Raw genomic sequence first — 18,128 nt, forward strand, 5'->3', positions numbered from 1 at the left:
GGGTAATGGCACAACGGTACTGACTGCGGAGGATGTACTGTGCTTTTGTTGGAGACTGTCTGTGTTTAGTAATACACCCTGCAGTGCTTACGTGGTGAAAAATACTGCCTACAATATACTCTCAGATAGCCCCGAAAAGAACTCTCTACTATTGTGTCCATAAAGAGTAAGGCAAATTGTACACTAAAATGTTGACTATTTAGAACTTTTCTGCTATATATGGTATTGTTTCTAAGTAAAAAGTACCAAAAAATTAATTAAAGAGCATCAGGTAATTCTCAAGTATAGGACAAATGGTTAACTTCCATGTCTAGATCTGGCACTCCACCTTGACTTAGCTTACGTTTCATTTAGAAAAGTGTCATTACTTGTCTTTATTACATAGTTAATCCCAAGTACAGTTAACCCCAGTGTTCCCAGGGTGGAAGTCTTTACAGAAACAAACTCCACATCTTTCTCCCAGGGAGCAATTGGGGTTATCCAACTGGTAACCCTTCGGCTCGCAGCCCAGCGTTTTGAGCACTGTGCCCACAGGGCTCCTGGTACAGAACTCGAGCTCATACAGACATCCATCTTTCCCACAAAGAGACGGACTGGATCAGAACACTTACCGCCTTCTCTTCTGAAAACCAAAACATTACTCCCATGATTTAGTTCATGCCTGGTGACAAACATTTTGTTCTCTTCTATTTACGAGCTCTCAAACTTACAACTAGATGCCTACAATGACCTGCCCTAAAGGATACTCTCCTTCCAAACTCCTTTACTACGTAACACCTGCCCCCCTGCATCTGTAAAGGTTCCTTCTCTAAATCCACCTCAACCCCATTAGTCCTTATTCCTTCCCCATCAGGAGGGCAATAAAGGTAGATGAAAAAGATACCATGTGCAGTTCTCTTGTCTAACATGATCAGAAGTCTGGTTTATTACATATTCATCCAGCCACCATGAATTCAACCACAGCTGTTACGGAGGACCTCCGACGTGTCCACACACTGTAACCACCTCTGCCCACCCTAGATCTTTTTTCCCCTCAAGGAACTTGAATTCTAGTTGGCAGGGTAGAAACAGAGGAAAAAGGCAGGAGGTGCGAGTGCTTGACAAATAAAGTAAGGCAACTACCATGACTGGGTTGTTATGCCAAGTGGAAGGCCGAGGTCTCCCTCAGGACCAGCCCTCTAAGCTGGGATCTGAATGCCAAGTGCCAGCGGGGAAAGCAGACTCCCAAAGGAATGGAGTGTGGGACGACCTGGATGCACTGCCTCGGCAGTGATGGCGCTAAAAGATCAGAAGGTAGGCAGGGTCTTTCTTGATCCTGCAAGCCTGGGCAAGTTTGGATTTTATCCCAAAAGTCAAAGAAGGTCATTGGAGAGTAGTATAAACAAGGGAATGACATGGTTTGAAGAATGCTTAAAACAATCTCTTTGCCAGCCATGAGAGAAATGGCGTAAAGGGGCCCAAACGGAAAGATAGGAAGCAGCTGGGAAACGACTGTAAGTGCTGGCCAGTTTATCTGGCACAGAGAGGAGTTAGAGTCAAACTGCTAGACAGACATCTGCTGTTGCTCTTGGTCACTGCAGAGGCTGCCTGGTCCCAGGCCACCTTCGTGGTCACTGGCGGACTTGCGTCCATTGCCGTCAGCTCATCTCCGTGGTGGTTTCCTTCATTTCCCTTGGTGCCAGCAAATACGCACGAGAAGCCCGCCTCCTAGCTAGCCTTGGAGAAGGAAAAAACAGGTCTGGAAGGCGATGTCTGGAGTCCTCCAAACCTAAGCCAAACACACTGCCCTTGAGTCAATTCTGACTCACAGCAACCCGACACGACAGAGAACTGCTCCGTGGGCTTCTGACACTCGGCCTCGTTCCCCCTGGGAGCAGCTAGCTGATGGCTTCTTAAAACTAAAAAATAGGTAAGCTTAACTAACAAAACCTGCCTGTCTTGAAGCATGAAGTTCTTTTAAGAACTATATATGAGGTCGACAAAGTGCTCAGTAGAAGCAAGGATGGCAAGAGTTTCCCTCGACTCTGAACATGCTGTCAGGAAGACCAGCCCCTGGGGAAGGACATCGTGTTACGTAGAGGGGCAGTGGAAACAAGCAAGACCCTCAGCAAGGCAGACGGACCCGCTGGCTACACCAAAGGGTCCAGACACAACATCAACTGTGAGGACGGTGCAGAGCCCTCTGGAATGGCACCTAACTTCAACGTAGAGCCACAAAGTGACAAGAGGAACGCCAAGAGCAGACAGGACCCTCCGGGGCCATGGGTTCGTTCACGGAGGAGGAGCCGCTCAGAGAAGGGTGAGAAGAGCTGCACCACCAGAAGGTCATCGGCGTTGGGGAATGGCATATGTTGATGTGGCTGCCCCCGCGATGTCCTTACCACCACCATACAATTGAATATGGACTGCAGTCCCACTGTCACGCACACATGCTCTCTCGCGCGCACACACACAGACACACACACACACAGAAATGGGAGAGTCAGAGACTGAGAAGGTCAGGCACCACACTTGTGGATGCCAGAGTCATCTGGAATGGAACTCTGGGTACCAGCAGACTGGAAGGCTTTGAGCCACGTTGTAAAGTCATCAGAGAATGACAGAGCATGACCAAGAGATCAGCCAATGTGACACAAACAAAAAGGAGTGGTCAGGAGATTATACACCCTGCTGACAGGAACCATAAAGGACAAAGGAAAATGTCTTGAAAGAAACAACGCACACTAAAAAGGATCCCATTTCAGCTCAGGGAGTGTAAGAAAAAAAACGAGAGAAAGTTTCAGCGAGAGACTGAGAAAACAGTGTAGTCCCTATGCCTTCTGAGGGTCCTTCCGGATGGCACCACAGAAGGATCCGGAGGAGAGTTTCCAATGAAGGGGCTCTGAAACTTGCTCTCCCGGTGAAAATGATCAAAACCCTGGACCATCTCCCAGTTTGATTTTTGGCCACTGATTTCGATAAACCACCCACAATCTTATCTACAAACAATGCAGATGAAGTCCCCCAAACAAGTGCTTACCTCTATTTCTGTAATTTTTTCAGAAGGGTTATCAATCAAGAAACGGGCTAAAGTCCCAGGAGTAGTTCTGTACGTTAGAATGATTGAGTTTTTAGGGTCTTGACACCACTGAATAAAGAGGTCCCTTGAAAATCCACATTCAAGGTCAGGTTGGCTGGCCAGGACAACTTTGGGGCTTGGTACTCGAGCCAGGTCAGTGAGGCCATGGCATAAGGAGAGGTGGCGAAACTGGAATGGGTTATTTCTTTTGTCTTCAAAACATCTCATCAACTTGTCACTCATCCATTCTACCTACCATTGGGGGAGAGATGACATGAATTAGAACACTGCATTGCCAAGGCACTCCACAACCCATGCATCAAGTTCTGCCTTGAGTCCTTTTGCTGAGGAAGCATTTCCTATTTGTGCTGCTGGGTGGGCAGCTTGCCTTCTGCACACAACAAAACGAGACCCCCCAAGCTCAGCTGTGTCCCTAAAGTCACCAAGGATGCATCACAAAGATGACCACCCACCCCCGAGACTGCCATTTCACGCAAGCGTGCTTCTTCTAACCTTCACATGAACCCTAACGTTCAACCTATGGGGTAGGTTCTGTTTTTGTCTCCATTTTATGATGGGGATGCTAAGACTTAGCAAAGAAACTTTCCCAGGCTGTAAAGCCAAAAACTGAAGTGACTTGAGGAGTATATAAAAACTAAACGAACAACTGACAAGTAACGTGCACAGAGCAGGAAGTGGCTGTACTAGTGTGACTAACAACCGCGTCAGCAGAAGTATCAAACCCGAAGGATGATTATGACACCATGCCACAGGCGTCCGTCAGTCATTCCCGCATCCTTCTTTAGAACCAAGGCCAAGATGAAGACACACCTGGGACTTGGAAAACTCCACCACATTATAACTGACATTATTGAGGAGCGCCAGTGAGTAGACACCCAGTCCTGCATCTTTGGTTCTCCAAATTTGATCAAGAAGTTGAGCAAGTTCCAAAACTCGGCCCGCAGTGTCCACTGCTATTAATACATTTCCATCACCTCGAAGGGTCTCCAGGACGTTGGCTAGAAAACAACAAGGTACATGCCCTTTAGAGCAGCGCTTCTGGGTCGAACGACCCTTTCACAGGAGTCTCCCAATTCTGAACAGTAGCAAAATGAGTGATGAAGTAGCAATGAGAATAATTGTATGGTTGGGGGTCCCCACATGAAGAACTGTATTAAAGGGTCGCGGCATGAAGAAGCTTGAGAACCACTACTATAGCACATAAGGCTGACTTCATCCTCCTGTTTGACTTAAAAGACTATAATGTACAAATAAGCAATTATGAGGTCTGGTATACAATTTTTACAAATGTCATTCAAGTTATAGCTGCTTTTTATCCTAATAAGTATATCTTCACAGGAGTGACATATAAACTGAGTAAGGCGCTTCCCCCCCCCCCCCATTTAAAATACCTTGTCAGTATGCAGGGCAGTGAATTTAATCAACCTAGCCAAAGCTTCTAACTGCCAGCAAATGACCTTTCCTTGCATGGGTCTGGTAAGGAGGGGGTAATATAGGGATAAGCTTCATCTGTGACTCATTGCAAACAAGAATCCCTGGAATGGCAACCTACCGTGTACACAATGAGCCCTCCAAGAAGCAGGAGGAGGGAATCTCATCACCAGCAAGAGTCAGGAGTAGAAAAAGATTCCCGTGCAGTGAACCTCCTGGAGCCAGATGGCAGCTACACCATCAGAGGAGCACCAGCAGAACCAGGTGTCAGAGCACAGGACAGAGTGACGGACCTTCCAGCGCACACAGCAAGTTAAGATGAGTGCTTTTGTGCAGGAGGCTGGCTTGCAAAAGGCGGTGGGGGGGGGGGGGTGAAGGGCGGAGTTCCTCTGGGCACTTCATTGGGGAAGTTGAATTTGTTGAAGCATGAAAGTGGAACCGAGTGCCTTGGGGCTGAGGCTTACTGGACTGGGTGCCTCTGAGCACTTGATTCAGGGAGCTGGGTTTGCTGACCTGCAGAGCCTGAGCTGAATACCTTTGGGTCGAGGCTTATAAGTGGTATGCCCATTTGGGCATTTATTAGCAGACCTGGAACTTTGTAACAAGTCTTGGTAAACAATTACCCTGAACATTTATCACTGACAGGACAACTTGTTAGCATCCTTAAAAAACCCTTAATCATGCATTTTATCTGGGAGCTTCTGTGTAGGCATTGCAGTGGGTATTATAACTCAGAGAGAGAAAACAGAGTACACCTAAACAGTGCTTAGTAGTTCCCAATCTGCTTCACATCAGAGTATAAACAGCAAGATAGTCTGTACCGTAAGCTAGATAAATGAACAACTACGTTAAGACAAATGCCACCAGCCTGCTAGTCCCAGGTGACTTTGGTCTTACCAGTCCACCCCATGACCTGCTAGAAACAATCCCCAAATATGTATGTATGTGTGGGTATATATATCACTCATATCCATACATACATATTTAATATACCATATATTTGAAATGTACGTTTACAGGATCAAATATATATCAACTCCCAACAAAAGTATCTTTAGAGATTTTCTCACTCTAGATAAATTTTGCTCAGAAATATTTGATAAAACCAAATTCTAGCAAAAAAGAAATATATAGCACAAGAATTGAAGAGCTTTTTAAAGTACTTGTAGTATACAACCCAAACCAAGTCCACTGCCATCAAGTTAATGCCGACTCTCAGCAGCCCGACTGGACAGAGCAGAGCCGTCCAAGGGTTTCTAAGGCTGTGAATCCTAACAGAAGCAGACCAACACGTGTTTCTCCTTTGGAGTGGCTGGTGAGTTCACACTGCCGATCTCTTGGTTTGTCACCAAGTGCCTAACCCCTGTGCCACCTGGGTACAGTATTACAAAACCCACTGCCATCCAGTACATGCCAACTTGTAACACGTTCCTTGAGGCTGTAAGTCTTTGTGGGAAGAGATAGCCTCATCTTGCTCCTGCAGAGCAACTCGTGGGTTTGAGATGCTGACCTCGCAATTAGCTGCACCCCCAGCATGCACCACTAGGGCTCCGCTGTGTAGCAGGGTATATAGTCACAGATATTTAAAGAAAAGAGGAAGGTTATGGTTTCACATGTCTAAAAACAGGATCCAGTTTTCCCGGTTGAAACCCCCTGCAGCTGAGGGGAAAGACACATTACAGCAGCCTGTGTCGGAACAGAAGTCAGCAGCAGAGGCTCCGAGGCCCCTCTTCAGAAAGAGACAAGCCATCTGGATAGGCCCAGGAAACTCCAACAAACTTACTCCAGTGTTTGCCCTCTCACCCAGCTCCATTCCCATTTCTTTTAGAGTTTAAATGGCTTTCAAAGAGATTTGTCTTAGGTCTTTCTATACCTCACAACTGAGTGCCAGGGAGAGCTGCCTATTTGCTGGATGACATGGAGAAGCCAGTCTCTAGAACCATTCTGCAAAAATGAAATTTAAATGAACTAAAAACATTTCCTTATGTAAGCTAGCAAAAAATATCCGCCCAAGCCAAGTGTGAAACAGAACAGCATACCAGCAATCCCTGGTGCCATACCCTGGCGCTGCTCTCTAAAACGCACACTCGATCATACGTACTCAGAAGTTGCTCGTCTCTCTGTTTTCGCCTGGGCTGCACGTAAGTAGCATTAAATGAATCTGTGATAAGTAGAGAGGGTCTGCTTAGCATTTCCAAGGAACATCCATTTAAGTGGCTATAGAAAAAAGTAAGGAAAAGAGACTATTTTATAACACTCCAAATAAACAATACTAGCTTTTCTTATCTATAATAAGCAACTTCTTTAAGAGGCTTCATCTTCCTCTAACTAGCAAGCACATATGCTTACCAATTAAGAAATCTGGACAATTTAAAGTGTTCAGGGTAAAGGAAAATCTTCTAAATATCGCCACTCAGCGATAGTCAACAGACTTGGGTCAACTCCCTTCTATGCATACAAATCGCATTCTGTCTACACAGCTGCATTTTACAGCAGTCGATATTCCATGTGATAGTCCTACATCTTCACTTTCATCTCCCATGACATTAAAAGATTTTTCCTAAACCTAAATTTTAAACAATTTCAAAAAACACTTTCCACTGTGTCTGCACTGTAAGTATTTACTTCCTTTGAGTAGAATTAATAAATCCTAACGTTACTTCCACCCCTATGTCCCAGCTACTTGCAAATAGTCTTTCAAAACACATTTTTTGTAAAAACATTCCATTGCATTTCTAATTCTTTGAGGTATAGTCACAGAAATGTATATTCTGGAATATACTGTATTTAAAAAAAGCATTCACTATTTGATGTTTTAAATTACTCTAATGGCTTGGTTTATAAAGTAGCTTTGTTTCTAATTTTGTCCTCAAAGGATAACATATCACCAATTGCATTTATTTCAGTTTTGGTTTTCATATACCTAAATCTCCCCCCCCGTTTTTGGAAGTTGAGAAAGATTTTACTGAGGCAGGAAAAGAACTCCCGGGAGGGAAGGGAGAGCAGAGAAGGACAGGGGCATCTTGAGGCCCCGGGCGAGTTCCGAGACCCAATGAGTTAGGTCAGGGAAATTGCATCTGGCAGTGAGGCAGTGGGACATCTACGGGGCTTGAGCCAAGGATGTATGTACTGATAAGGGGAAGGAAGGTATTCTAGTGCTGCAGCTGCAGGTTGTAAGTCAGGATGTGGTCTGTGAGTAAATCGTCCCGGAACACTGAGGGAAGGGGATGTATGTACAAACCCAGCCCTGAGAGATAAGCTCCTTGGACCGCTGGAGGCAGGGACTGCACAGTCTAGCTCTGGCCTTGAGAGGCGGGGGGAAGGGGCCGCATAGTCCAGCAAGCCATCTTTCAGAAATGCTGAGGACAGCGGTTGCATGGTTCGGACCCGGCCCAAACATCCCAAACTCTTAATAGTGGTAATGGGTGTAGTGTTCTGTCTTAACTACTTCCTGCTGAGATAGGGCGAAGAGGGGCGATTAAGTATTGGAAGGTTTGGGGCCTGGGTCAGTCGGCAGCAGACTATAAGGGCAAAGCAAAAGTTGGTTGAAGGTGAGGTTGGAGATGGCATTCATTCGGTCCTGCAAAAATGTAAATACAGCGGGAGCCCAACAGTAACAGTACACATATTATTGCCAAAGGCCCAGCAAGGTGCAAATCCATGACATGACAGAACTCTGAAACCGTGAGGAGGGGCTGGTGGTGCCCCGCTGACGTTTTCTGATTTCCTTGGCCATGTTGCGGAGCGCTTTAGCATTTACTTTCTACTTACTGATAGTAGTGTACATACCTTTTTGTCAGCTGTTAACAGACTTAGTGCACAATGGTTTTGAAGGGTTACCTATGCCAGGGATGTAAGTTGTTGCTGCGAGGAGACGAGAGAATTTGAGGTGGAGTTGTTTTGTTAAAGTTTTGTCTTTGGAGTACGCTGTACCTCAATGGGTGAGTGTGCCGACGTGAGCATGCGAATGCATGAACATAAGTGAGCAAGTTTGTGCCAATTAGTGGGAGTGGGCACATGTTCACGTGAGTGTGTGCAGGCATGTGCACACATGTAAATGAATGTTGTCTGAATAGTGAATATAGCAGTGTGATAAGGTGAGCATGAGAACAAGTTGTTGTGGTGAATATGAGTGTTAGAATGAGCTGGTGCATTAATAGTTACATTATGTTTGTAAACTTTAACCTACATCTCCCTCTTGTGGTTGAAGTCAACCGCATAAACAATTTCTTCTTCTCCATCTTTGACTATTTTCCATATGGTTCCACCAATCATATGGCCAGCTGGCAGAGGTGTGATAGATAAGCCATGTCCTTTGCCTGTGTCAACAAGATAATGGCAACACTCAGATTTCATTTCCAATCCCCAGTAAAGATTATTTTCTTCTAAGATCTTTTGCATAGGTAGTACTTGCAATGACACCAAAGTAAAAAGACATCGAGTGCAAAGCAATTCTCCCTCACCTCTCCCCAACCACGGCATTCCTGCACAGAGGCAAACACTGCTCCCTTTCATTACATATTCTTACAGATACCCACGCTTCGAGAGAGGATAAGGCACTGGACTTAATAAGTAGTTGATCGCCAAACTTACATAATATAAATTAATCAAAGTTAGTGTTTATGTCACATCACAGTTACCAAGTGTTTCCATATATGGAGGCTGACAAAATAATTCATAGCCTATATGGTAAATCACAAACCCTATAGTGTATGGTTGCGATAAATGGTACTTTCTGGCTAAAACTTCCTAAGTCTATTGTCAAACCATTTTCCCAATACCAGGGTCTCTATTTCTGAAAATCTCTTAGTACAATCTCCTCTTCAGATAACAAAGGTCAATATTTACTGTATGGCTCAATTACACAAAAAACAGCTTGAACACCCAATGTTAGAACTCCATCAATGCTGACTGCGCACCACCATGTCCTCCACATCCTCTCACCACTGCAAAGACCCGTTTGTGCTCCTCGGTCCCCCACACCCACTCGTGAACTCCCGGGGGAAGGAGGTGATCAGTTCACCTTTGTCTGCTGTCGTTGTTAGGGACCATCGAGTCCGTCAGAGCCACTGCCACCCTATGCACACTAGAACGCAACACTGCACGGTCCCCACAAGGTTCCCATCGCTTACTGGGCATGGCGCACAGTAAACACGGACTACAGGTCTCCACGGCACTGTGAGAAGGTCTCAGGTGGTAACACTCGCTGAGCTCCCTCAGGATTGTTTTAAAATCCACATGATTTAGGAGGAACTTCTGAGTTCTCCGTCAAAGAAGAAAATGGCTTATTTTCCTTCTTCAGACCATAAGGTGTATCATTTTACAATAACTTCTCAGTAGTTTTTTTGGTAATTAAATGCCATTTATCCAATTATTTCCTACTAGAGACATCTTTTACCTTTCAAGTTCACAATCTGAGAGAACTTCAGCTGCTGTATTTTATCAAAGGCAGCATCAACGTCATCTAAGGTGAAGAGTGTGAAATCTTCTGTATTGTGTCGAGACTAAGAGAATAGCACAAAGGAAACATTAAAAAGGAACCCTGTACAAGTGGTAAGATTGAGAAGCAAACGTGGCCGCGCTTACCTGATAGAGATCGTACATGAACATCTGCCCCATTTTGTACACGGGGATGGTGGCGTAGATAGCACAGTTCAGACCTAGCTTCCCAACAGCATACGGAAGCGCCCCGAGGTGGAGGGGATCGGGGTGGGACAGCAGGACAGCATCCACCTGGTGAACGTGCCTAGAAGAACACAATCACATTGGGCACCCTCTTAGACCGACTCCCAAGGGGCAAAAGACGGAAGATTCCAACGTCACTTGACAAAATGCTGACACCTCTCACTAGTCTGGATGAAAGGAAACGCTGGAGTAAAAGAAGGACACCTATAAACTTCAGTTATTACTACTACTGCCAAGCACACAGTTACACAGTGCATCTAAAATAAATGTCAGGAGGGAGGAAAGAAAAGCAGCAGTCATCACCAATAATTTCAGTTCAATAACTCAGCTTGGAATTTCAACAGACACAAATAATCTGTCACATTATTTATATACCTTGTCTCAGTTTATAGGATGGTGACTAACAACATAACCAGTCCAGTAAAAAAAACTTTTAATTGTGGAAGCAAAGGTTCTCATTGACAAAAGATGTTCAAGTTGAAGGCTCAAGTATTCTTTACTTCCAGTTGGTGCATCTCGCTGCCTTTACGCAGAGGCTCTCTTCTCAGTGTTTAGCACCAGACGATATGGAGAATACTAAACATGATCTATGACACAACTTTCACAGGGAAGGCTTCTCCTCTCCTCCACCCTTTTAAAAATTTTTCTTGAAGAGAACATTAATTAAATCTTAAATCAGAGAGGACAAGACAACGACAGAGGCAATCATTTGGATGAGGGAGCCCATTAACCCAAGGTCATAATGTGGTCCAAGGGTTTGCTGAGATACTGAGCTTTTATAAAGTGCATAAGGGCTAAAGAAAACTGTCACAAAACCATGACTGGTGGCAGAACAACACAACCTCGTCACAAATGGAACTCCTGAAGCAGGATTAGGAGCCATGATTGGGACATGTATGCTACATTAGGCAGAGGAACTTACAATATTGGTCCAGGAGCTTCCCAAAGGTAGTCAAAGAATGATTCATGACTGTAGCCAACAGTAAGTAATCTCCATCAAGGACACACAGGTAAGCCACTAAGGAAGATTGCCCCTTGCTAGGCTGGTAGCAGAAGGGAGTAGGAGGGATAGAAGTAATCAACTTTCCAATGCTGTCTGAGGGCAAGACTATTCGCATCCTCGCTCAGGGAAATTCAGAGGCTTAATCCATGGGAGTATTCTGCAAGTGGATTTGGGGCTTTCACTGTCATCCAGAACTTTCTGCAAAACCAAGTACTCAAAATTTAAGTTCTAATTAATATAATTCCCTCTTCCAAACATGGATTTTATTATCAACAATCCTTGGATTTCAGAGGCTGGTGGCCTCTTTCTGTGTGGACATAGCTGACACTTCACTTAGACAGCTGCTTGTTTTAAGTCAAGCCTTTAAGACTCTAGACATTACTCTTTGTGGTAAGTGGGAGCTATATAATTTCTTTACCATATTTTGCTACAGCACCCCTATCTTCAGTGATCAATTCTTGTCTTCTGCACTCCTATGAACTTAATCTTACTGTTACCTAAAGTTAGGCTACAAACATTTCTGAGCCCTTCATTAGCTAAGAAGCAATTAAAATGTTGCTGAGTTTTATAAACACAGTCTATAAGTCAATAAGTTCACAAGTATCAAACAGTTACTACATTAGGACAAAAGCAAACACTGTCATATCCAAAAGAAAGTTGATTTAAAAGACTAGAAAAATGAAAAGTGACTTACTTCCTCAGGGAATCTATGATATCCAGAGAAAAGTGCTCATCCCAGCCACAGTCCAACAAAAATCTAAATTCATCCACCTGCAGAAGATAGCACAGAGCAGACTCTTCTTGGACCCCAGAGAGGGTAGTTAATTTGATAATCGATGTCATTTTATTGGGGTGGGTGGGTGTCCGAAAACAACAACCTAAAGGTTCTTTCAAAAGAAAAACACAAGTGTCAGAGCACAGACTAAATATAAAACTGGCAAATTAACTAAAAATATATCAAGTTGTTCCATGAACAGAAATCCCACACCTGGAGAACAAACATTTTAAAGACTCCCTGCCATCAAGCTGACTAACTCATAGTGAGCCTCTATTGGGCTTCTGAGACTGTCAATCTCTACAGGAGCAGCTGCCTGGTAGCCTGGACTGCCACCCTTGTGGTCAGCATCCCTACTGCCCAACCCTCAGGACCTCCAGGCCCCTTCTCAAGGAGCTTCATGTTAAGAACTACCCTCTAAGCCTGTGAGCAACTGAAAAATAAAGGTGACATGTCCGAAGCTCCCCAAACAGAGCCTGGGACACAGGTAGTGGTCAATACATATTTAAGGGACGGATGACTAGAAATGGTGAAATATTTCACAGAGGTTGAGCATGTCTATTACACAGAGGCCACGAAAATATTCATTACCAAAGTGCAACGCCATTGCAACGTTTCAGATTTCAGTTCCTCAAGATAAACTGGCCTTTCTGAGAACTTTAATATCTAAAAGGCAAGGAGGAGAGAAACCCACTGCCAGGCTTTTCTTCTGTGGTGCCGCCAGGCGGGCTACTGACCGACATGGGTTAGTTAGTCCTCAAGGGCAAACCGTTCCGGTCACCCAAACAGCCTGATTCCCCAAAGCCCTCCCCCAGCTCAGTTACATTTCTACGTCATTCTCTTTCCCTTAAGAGCCGGCCTGTTCTCTCGAACTGCTGATTTATTTACTTGCTTTGTTTGCCCTCTTCTCTCATCCTGACCCTACTAGAATGTAGACGCCACAAAAGCAGAGTCCTCGTCTCTTCTATCCAAGTTACATGACACTGTCTGCACAATGTATGCCGAATGTATATTGGTGGTAAAGAACTTTCTAATGAATGAAGAAAACATGATCAGTATAAAACGAGCTCAGTGCCCTTACCAGACCATTAACAGTACCTAGTCATATGGGGTTTCTCTTGCTAGGAAGAGCTCAGCGGGCAGGGTAGGCTTGATTCATTTTATACTGTTAGTATATTAGCACATGCTTTGCATATAAGGAATGCTCAATATAATAGTTGCTGAAACAAATAAGCTAAACTAATTGACTTACTTGTCAATTCCTGGATATAAGGTATGAGAAGTACAAGGATGCTATATATTTTCTACATATAGCACATGTGTATGCCTGGGTGTGTGAGCATGTGCACACACACATACCATGCAGAACTTGCATTACAAAATAACACGAGAGGGCTAGGCAGTTTGCAAAATACCGTCAGGTGCATTATCTGCACAAAAACACTAATTTTCTAATCGATAAAATGTTTATCTATACAAATTTAAAGGAATCTAGGAAATTCTCCTTAAAAACATTATAATTTTCTTTACCACAATTAATTGAGTTACTAGAAGCTCTTTTCCCACTTACATATACCTTAAATTCCTCTTTGAAATTTTGGATCACGAATGAAAATACAAAGTCATGTCTTGGAATTTTTTTAACCAATAAAACCAGATATCAACATATAAGGATTTTTGAGTTGCTCATAGTATTAACTTTTCTATTTTTATCACTCACTCATTACTTACTGATTACTAGTTGTGTATCTGATGAAACACCATGAATTCAGAGGAAGACTTCTGTACAAATCTGAAAAATAAAAAGGCCTTCATGAATATGGTAGAAAGATTTACTTCTTTTTGCTGACGGTGTCTAGCCAGCATGACTTGTCCTAAAGGTGAACACCGTAGGCAGTGCTGAGTCCTTTTTCTTAACAGAAACGTGTCAACATTTTAGGAAGCCTACATTTACATAAAAGAGATCAAATAAAAGGCATTAAAAATGAATACTATACAGCACTGGCTATGCTAGACTACACCATTTAGGAAACAACAAGTTTTGAGAAATCAAGGTTAGCTCATGTTACTGAGAATCAAGGAAGAGGTAGGACCCAGCTTTCTTGTTAAGAATCAGGAGGACCTGTATAGGAACAGGAGCCCTGCTAGCAAGAGAAAGATGTGACAATCTGCTTCCATGGGATCTACTGATGTGCAAACTCTGAGGTCATTCTACTCTGACTGACAGGTACGTTCTGAGTGGGAACTGACTCACAGGCCGTGGGTTTGGTTTAGGTATACAAACACACAAAAGGAGAAAGCACTCAAAATGAGAAAGGGCACTGTATTGGACAGGGTTCTTTAGAGAGACAAACCAGTGTTTATCGGCCAGGCTGGCACAATAAACTATAGCAGGCACGAAATATACATGTACAGCTTACCAGTAAAGAAAAAACAAAAAAAACCCAACTCAGAAACAAGCAAAAAACAAGCAGGCCTGGTACCGTTTCATACTGTCAAAAAATATTTAAGAACTGGCGAACTGAATAGAAAAGAACAGCAACAAACCCCACTGCCATTAAGCCTTTTCTAAGTCACAGCGACCCGGCATAAGGCTTCTGAGCGCTAAAGCTCTACAGGAGCCGGTGGCCTCGCCTCTTCCCTGGAGCGGTTGTTAGATTTGAACCACGGAACTTGGGGTTAGTAGGCCAACACTTCCTCGACAATGCCACCAGGACTTCCTAATTGAACAGAAAAGGGCCAGATAATGAAAAACCAAAAAACTCACTGCCTTTGGGTCAATTCTGACGCATGCCCTTGTGAATTTCCAAGACTGCAACTCTGTGGGAACAGAAAGTCTGTCTTTCTCCGTCAGAGCAGCTGGTGGTTTAGAACGACTGACCTGGCAGCTAGCAGCCTGAAGCGTAACCACTAGGTTACTAGGGCTGCGCAGGGCCTTGGGAAATTTGGGTTCAATTTCTACAAGCAACAGAGAAATCTTTTCTGCCCCTCTACAAGTCAGAAAATAATGTGATACATACAAGTAATCTGTGCTTTCGGGAAATTGGTACATGTGATTGATTGGAAAGGGAATGACAGAAAGCAGGGAGATAAAAAGGACTATTCAGCAAGCCATTTCCTGCTCTTAACTTTGCTATTTTGGGATTCATTTTTTTTTAGCCTCAAATGTACTTTTCATCGCCCTTTGACATCTATTCCTTAGGCATTATTCTCAGGAGCCGAGTCTTGAAATGACATCTCTGATTTCTCCTATACTTCTTGCAGTTTCTTGCCAGCTCCTGCTTCTTTCCCACTCAAAATGGCTTGTACACAAATCACTCCCTTTCCATTCCTACTTTCAGTACCTGAAAGCAGGGGGCCTGGCACGTCATGCCCTCCATTTCTCTGCCTCCAGCTCCCCGCTTCCTTCATCTCAACCTCAACACTGCTGCCAGCTAAACCTCCAGAATGATTCTGCACATCCTACCCTGTGCTCAGAGATCTCTGAAGGCTTACTATTTGAAAAAAAAAACAAACAACAACATAAAAAGCAAAACAAACAGCTTAAAGGGCCTCAGCAAGCTGCCCGACATGACTGTTCATCACCATCGCCTCAGACCCATGTTCAAAGCCCACCACCTTTCCAACTCCTCTACTGTCAGTGAAGCTGTGTGACAGAGATAAAATTCAAGTTACACGCACTGTAACATTTCATCGTAACCGCGTTAAAAGGTAAAATATTAACCCACTCAAAACCAGACGCACTGCCATTGAGGCAATGCTGACTCATAGCCACCTGATACAGAAAAACTGCTCCTATGGGTTTCTGAAACTGTAACTCTTTATGGGAGTAGAAAACCTCTTCTTTCTAGCTTAGATTGAAGATTTCAAACTGCTGACCTAGTGGTCAGTAGGCCAACTTGTATCTGAAATGTTAGCATTCCAATTAGGAATCCTTATTTTAAATTATGAATGAGAATTTCACCGTCTTTGGTTGTAGTCTTACTATCTTCAAAAGCAATGTGTACTTCACACTTGAACCATGTTGCCTAGTGCTGGAAAAGCTCATGAGCCTGAACGGAGCAGGTCCAGGCTGGGCTGCTAAGATCACCGCCTGAGTCTGCAGAGCACCAAGCTGTCACTCCTGGAGGTTCAGGTCTTGGACTTCACAACTCTAGAGTCATCTATCTACCTACCATCTAATGGAACTTTCAGAAATGTCTCCCTCATCTTCTGAAAGGAAAACCATTGCCAGCGAGTCAAGTTCAATGCAGAGACTAGACTGCGCTGCAGGGTTTCCGAGTCGGTAAAGCTTACCACAGCTGGCTGCCAGGACCTTCTCCAGAGGAGCGGCTGATGGGTTCAGACCACCCACCTTGTTTAGCAGTCAAGTGCTTAACCACCGTGCCACCTGGGCTCCTCCTTGGGGGATAACTGGGGCCCAAATTACTTTGCCAGAATGACAGCAATTCCCTGGCCTCTAGTTTCCCTGCTTCAAAAGGATTCTCCAAACAACTACGGAGCCTGTTCTCACCGATATCTTCAAGCGCCCTGCTCCCGGCCACCACAAAAGGGCCACAGAAAATAGAAAATCCTTAGTTGGACACCAAGGTCCTCCACAGCGATGATCCAGCCTTACTCTTACCCTGAAGGTTCAAGTCCCTTTACTGCCATCCTATAAACTCCCCAAACGTCTCAACTCTCTCTGCGGGGCTGCACTGGTTGCCTCTCCAACATGACCCCCTTGTGTTTAGATTTCCTCGGATCCTTCATGACCCAAAGGAGATAAAAGCTCCCTTCCCCCCCAGGCAAAGCTAGTTATTTTCACTCTAGCTTTAGCATGGAGCGGGTTAAAAAACTATTCGTAGAGTAAATAAACAGTGGATGCAGGGAGGAGGAACCACCGATCTTGGCATTTCCAAACCAAGCACAGTGCCCCAATCGACATGCACACGCGTACTGAAAAATGAAATCTACACAAGACCCTCAAGAGCCATGAATTCAGCAGGCTCGGCTTCGTGTCGACTCCCTGCCCAGGTCCTTGCTCTGTCAATCGCGGACTTGCGGGGTTGATCATGGCAATTACAGGGCACTATGCAAAATCCAAGACTTGAGTACTGCTTAGCACTGGCGCTCGTTGGGGGCGAGACGTTTCCGGTCAAGGGCAGGAGTGCAGGGCTCTCCAGAGCGGGAAAGCTCACGAGTCGACTCCGACTCGCACGGACCCTACAGGACCGCGTGGAGACGGTAAGGCTGCCGGAGTAGAAAGCCCAGTCTTTCTCCCGCAGAGTGGCTTCCAACTGCTGACCGATGCACGCCGACTAAGCCACCCGGACTCCCACAAGCGAACCAAAGGGGGACTCAACTGGCGAAGATGAGCAAATGGTGCATCGCGTTTGGCTGACTCCAGGAGGCTGGACTTGCGGGGTCGTACCTAGTCTGTTTCCCAACCCCAGCGACCCCGCACTGCCACCCAGTCCGTGCCAACTCCGATAGCCCCCGTGAGTTTCCGAGGCTGTAACGCTGAAGCGCCAGCCTTCAACCGCGGAGCAGCAGGTGGTTTCGAACCGCTGACTTTAAAGTGGTCCAAGTGGAAGCCCACGAGGCGGGGAAATGGGAGCGCGGGGTGATGGGGGCCTGGCGGGCCGCGACCACCTTCAGAAGGCCCAGCGGCGCGTCAGCACGGGCGGGGTCGACCCGAGCAGCTGTCTCCGACCCCCCAGGACGAGAGCCCCCGGGCGAGGAGGCCCGAGGTGCCGCAGCCACCGGGCGCCGGGGCCGCGGGGCCGCCGCGACCGGCCGGGGCAGGCACTTCTTTCCCCCTCGCTGGCGTGCGGGCCGAGAGGCGGGCACGACCGCTCAACCGAAGGCCGGGAGCGCGGCGCCCGGGGAGGCTGGTCTCCCCGCGGGCCCGGGCCGCGCCCGCCCCCCGCTGCTCCCGGCGGCCCTCACTTGCCTCGTCAGGCCTCCCCGACGCCGGCCACTGCCCGGCCCGACCCCTCGTCAAGCGCGGGCTGGAGGGCGAGAAGAGCCGGCGGCCGCTCAGCACGCCCGGGAGAGGCCGGCCCACAGAAGCCGCTCGCTGGAGGCCGCCATTTTGAAAGTGGAGGCGAACCGCCGAGGCGGGCGGGACCTCGGGTTAGACCATCGGGGGCGCGGGGGGGACGGCCGAACTC

The 18,128-nt window shown here is 45.8% G+C and overlaps 1 protein-coding gene across 1 annotated transcript in view; it reads right to left on the bottom strand.

Annotated features, from left to right (window-relative positions):
• The window catches only part of CPSF2 (cleavage and polyadenylation specific factor 2), a 32,053-nt gene extending 13,981 nt beyond the window's left edge, over window positions 1–18,072 (bottom strand). The window contains exons 1-9 of the mRNA XM_075532322.1: window positions 17,909–18,072; window positions 13,705–13,765; window positions 11,893–12,085; window positions 10,097–10,256; window positions 9,909–10,014; window positions 8,700–8,829; window positions 6,612–6,727; window positions 3,890–4,077; window positions 3,020–3,310 (exon numbers count right to left, since the gene is read on the bottom strand). Coding sequence (XP_075388437.1) covers window positions 3,020–3,310; window positions 3,890–4,077; window positions 6,612–6,727; window positions 8,700–8,829; window positions 9,909–10,014; window positions 10,097–10,256; window positions 11,893–12,041 — 1,140 coding nt within the window. The 5' untranslated portion in view covers window positions 12,042–12,085; window positions 13,705–13,765; window positions 17,909–18,072. The remainder of the gene's footprint in view (window positions 1–3,019; window positions 3,311–3,889; window positions 4,078–6,611; window positions 6,728–8,699; window positions 8,830–9,908; window positions 10,015–10,096; window positions 10,257–11,892; window positions 12,086–13,704; window positions 13,766–17,908) is intronic.
• Between the last annotated feature and the right edge of the window lie 56 nt (window positions 18,073–18,128).

The sequence above is a fragment of the Tenrec ecaudatus genome, chromosome 14 (assembly GCF_050624435.1).
Source record: "Tenrec ecaudatus isolate mTenEca1 chromosome 14, mTenEca1.hap1, whole genome shotgun sequence".
NCBI classification, from domain to species: domain Eukaryota; kingdom Metazoa; phylum Chordata; class Mammalia; order Afrosoricida; family Tenrecidae; genus Tenrec; species Tenrec ecaudatus.